The sequence below is a fragment of the Syngnathus leptorhynchus genome, chromosome 6 (genome assembly GCF_054491065.1).
Source record: "Syngnathus leptorhynchus isolate UIUO chromosome 6, UIUO_Slep, whole genome shotgun sequence".
Taxonomy (NCBI): Eukaryota; Metazoa; Chordata; class Actinopteri; order Syngnathiformes; family Syngnathidae; genus Syngnathus; species Syngnathus leptorhynchus.
Window position 1 is genome coordinate 4,893,376 of NC_141200.1, and position 3,860 is coordinate 4,897,235.

General features: G+C 41.7%; 1 protein-coding gene and 1 long non-coding RNA gene across 2 annotated transcripts in view; one reads left to right on the top strand and one right to left on the bottom strand.

Annotated features, from left to right (window-relative positions):
* Nucleotides 1–3,674, top strand: part of LOC147055464 (uncharacterized) — a 30,199-nt gene extending 26,525 nt beyond the window's left edge. Inside the window, exon 3 of the long non-coding RNA XR_015066404.1 lies at nucleotides 3,483–3,674. This is a non-coding gene — a long non-coding RNA (uncharacterized LOC147055464). The remainder of the gene's footprint in view (nucleotides 1–3,482) is intronic.
* On the bottom strand, nucleotides 865–3,597 carry cyp11a1.2 (cytochrome P450 family 11 subfamily A member 1, tandem duplicate 2). The gene is made up of 9 exons (XM_085914225.1): nucleotides 3,279–3,597; nucleotides 3,036–3,191; nucleotides 2,729–2,928; nucleotides 2,452–2,655; nucleotides 2,236–2,396; nucleotides 1,990–2,156; nucleotides 1,838–1,916; nucleotides 1,223–1,414; nucleotides 865–1,146 (listed from the first exon to the last, which is right to left on the bottom strand). The coding sequence occupies exons 1-9, from the start codon at nucleotides 3,548–3,550 to the stop codon at nucleotides 1,024–1,026; spliced, it is 1,554 nt and encodes a 517-aa protein (XP_085770351.1). The 5' UTR covers nucleotides 3,551–3,597; the 3' UTR covers nucleotides 865–1,023.
* Nucleotides 3,675–3,860: the final 186 nt, after the last annotated feature.

Sequence of the window (3,860 nt, forward strand, 5' to 3'; positions counted from 1 at the left end):
CCCTTCTCATCTCTCGTCATGACCGTTCCCTTCATCCATTGCCCTTTCAATTAGATGCTCAATTTCACCCCAGCGTCCCACGGGAGTCACAACTATACCATCCCGGATTGGAATCCCATAATTGTCACCGACCCCCCATCATCATGCAGCACTCCCTCTCCATTCAACACTGTCTGTTCAGCTTGATAGCGACATGTGTAAAAGAGCAGAGAACACTTGTTATTATTCACCAAATGTATCTTTGCCAGCGGTATATAGTGACAAGCACAACAATTAAACGGCCTTCCATTAGATGGCAGAAGTTAGTCATGGTTTAACTGTATCTTCAATCAAAGTTTTTTGTTTTTTTTCTAATGTCTACCTTTGTGTAATACAGGTTGGAAACCAGTGGATTGAAAAATAATTCTCCAAGCCATTGTATCAGTGGAGCTTTATTATCAGATAGGGTGAAAGAGACACCTAGTGGTGACGATTGGTAATTATAAAACTATGCACATTATAATAATTCCTCAGCTGGGGAAAAAAAAATCTATTGTTTGCCGTAGACACAGGAATTCTCGTTATTCATTATAATGCAGAAAGAAATTAGCCATGTAGAAAGTGGTTTCCTCGAGTGTTTGCTCATCCACACGCAGTTATGTGATAAAGCAAATGGTCTCGTTTTTGGCCATGGACTCCACTGATAGGCTTTATGGGTATAACATCCCTTATCTCCTGAAGGACAGAATGTGACCTTCTGTCGTTTCTGGCATCAAAGTAGAGAAGCAGCCGAGCTTCAAGATATATTTCAAAGATATTCAACATGACTCGCATCCAATCCTCAAAAAGTACAGAAAAAAAAATGCAGTCATTGAGATGCAAGAATCCATATTATGAAAATAATATTCCATGTGTGTGCTGTGCATACATGAAATTAAGTTTGTTTTTAATTCTCACAGTACATATGGTACATATGGTCACTTGTTAAATTCCTGAGTTTATTTTTAAATGTGTTTATAGGAGTGCTGATTATGAACAAGTATGTTATCGACTACTGTGCAGGGGCTTCAGAGTTAATACGATGGGCTTGTCTGGTAGGAGAATGAGCTCAAATGTGCTCTGCACATTCACGTGTCGCTCTTTGTCCACTCGGAAGTTCTCAAGCATCTGGAAAGAAAGGAAAGCAAACGTGGCCGTTGGTGTAGGCGTGATAAAATATATTGCTACCTTGATTATAACTCACATGGATGAGAAAGATCTGCATCTCCGTCTCGGCTATTCTGCGTCCTATACATTGGCGAGGGCCGAAGCCGAAGCTCAGGCTACGGAAGTATTGGCTCTCACTCCTCAGCCAGCGAGAGGGTTGATATTGCTCCGGACGATGAAACACCTTGGGGTCTCTCCCCATTGCGTAGAGGCCTAACTGCACCAAGGTCTAAAGGCAAAATAAACATAATGTGTTTTTTTTTTTTTTAAGACCAGTCCTGGAACTTTTATGACACACTTTGGAAAAGCAAAGTAGGCATTAGGGTTGTCACAATTGAATATTTTCAGAATGGATTATTGTATTGATGATTCCATCGATTAATCGGATCAAAATACCCGTTACTTTTTTTTCCTTCTTTTCCTTTCTGTAGTAGAAGGAAATGTCTTGTTTTGTTTACTCTGTTAGATTTCTTCAATGAATACAAAATGTAATGAAAAATTACCGATAAGCGAATTTGGACCATTCAAAAATGACTAAACAATTACTAAAATAGTTGTTGATTAATTTCACAATCGATTAATCGGTTAATTTTGACAGCTCTAATAGGCATCAGCTTCTATAAAAATGTTTCAATATCATCTCAGGAATTACCCCGGCTGGAATGTGGTATTTCTGAATAATGATGTCCTCCGCTATGTATCTTTGCAAGCTCACTGCGACTGGATGCAACCTTGAAGGATACAAGAAGGAATGTTGTTGCTTCTATAGGAGACATACTGACATTCCTCCAAGATTCTAATCACCTTAGTGTTTCCTTCAGAGCTCCTTTGACCAAAGGAATATTCTTCAGCATTTCCACCATGTCCCCTTGGCTTTGTGCCCTAGCAGACAACACCTCAGCCCTCAGCTCCTCTTGAAGGTTTGGATGTCTGGCCAGCTCATATAACGTCCATAGCAATGTGATGGAAGTCTGAAATATCCAACACCATGTTGACCTCACCAATGCAAAACAAAGTTTAGATGAAGTTTGTGTTTGGACTTTGGATTACCGTATCAACTCCGCCAGCCATTAGTTCAGTGACGCTGGCCTTGATGTCTTCAATGGAGAGCTTGTCCAGCATGAGGAGGCTTGCCAGAACTCCTGGGTATTTTTTACTATGACCACTCTCCTGGCGTAACTGCCTGTAGATGTTCTGAATGCAGCGATCAGCTGAGAAGGAAAAGCAATATACTTCACTGAACCCAGGTTCTTGTAAAAGTCCTACCTTGGTTAAAGATTCCATCCCAAGCATGAACGTGGTCCAGCCACACTTTGGCTCGGATCGTCCTGAGTAGAGCCGGAGGTATGTATAACATGGGTGAGGTTGACTTGAACATGAGGGTGATGGAGTCAATGAAATGTTGAACCTCCGGATCGATGTAGTCCAGCATCAGGCCCAGACGCTCCCCGTATAGAACTGTACTCACCGCTATGTGGGACAGAACAAAGAACCTTAGACCACCGTCGTACCTTCAACATCTCTATCGGATGCAATGTCTCACACTCGAGAGCATATTTGAAGAGCTCTTGGGAGAGGTCCGTGGTCCATTTGTTCTGTCCGCTTCGTTCTATCTTCTTGTGAACTCTGGCCACAAAGTCTTGACCCACTTCGTCCAGCAAGGGCACAAAGTTCCCCTGCATCTTCGGGGAGATCACCTCCTTATTGAGGATGACCCGGTTTGACCTCCACTCTGGCCCGTTCCTGATGGAAAATCAATGAGTGTTTAACCTGCAAGGGTCCGTTTTTTTTCATCGTGCTATTTTAGCAATTGTACTTAAAGAGGCATTTCATCGGACGACAATACCTACTTGAGTAAAACTCCATATTTGCGGTTTCTGTAGTCTCTGTATGAGGTCCAGGCTTCCACTTTCAGTCTTTTTGGGTATGAACCTTCTGCTTTAAACAGGATGGCAGCATCTTCTGGGTTGATGATATTCACACTTTCGTAATATCCTACTTTTTCTCTGACATTTGCAAAGAGAAAAGAAAGAAAAGTCATATGAACAATCTGCCTTGTTTATAAATCTTAAATCACAATCTATCCTTCATACCTGTAAATAGGTCCAAAAGTATTAAAATTCTGCAGCATGATTCGGTGAAGGTTTCTGAAGCCATCCAGCTTCCAGAAATTATATAAATTGGCGATGCCGTTCTTCCATAGCCCGGGAATCTCACTGTAAGGTTTGATGATGCTGCTGCTCTCCGTGAACGCCTGTCTAACCATCGACATGCTGCTGTTGCTTCTTCTTCTGCAGACGCCCGCTGCCATTAGTTTTTCCAGGTAGTTCGCAGAGGAGCCATGGCATAAATTCCACCTGGTCATTCCTACCACTGCTGTGTCAAAAGCAGAAGTTGAAGAACTGGAGGCTGGCTTAAATAGTCCTCCCCCATCCCCCCTTGTCCTCAAGGCCTGCTAAAAAGTTGCGTGTACACTGTGATGCTTTGCAGTATGAGATCCAGCTAGAGAGATGTTTGTTGTTGATGTAGTTCAGTTCAACACATTAAATTACAAAATAAGAAGAATGTAAGGAAAAAAAACTGTAAAATACAAGTTTGCTATTGCAGGTGTATGTCAATAAATTAGATCATGAGAAACTTCAATACAGTAGTTTGAATAGAAAGGAAAACCACAG

Bases quoted from the DNA above. Each gene is read 5' to 3' on its own strand.
- cyp11a1.2 (XM_085914225.1), bottom strand. From the start codon at position 3,550: ATGACCAGGTGGAATTTATGCCATGGCTCCTCTGCGAACTACCTGGAA. The intron at 2,157-2,235 runs GTAATCCAAAGT...TGGATATTTCAG, and splicing joins TGGCTGGCGGAGTTGATACG to ACTTCCATCACATTGCTATG. The intron at 1,147-1,222 runs GTGAGTTATAAT...CTTTCTTTCCAG, and splicing joins TGCAGATCTTTCTCATCCAT to ATGCTTGAGAACTTCCGAGT.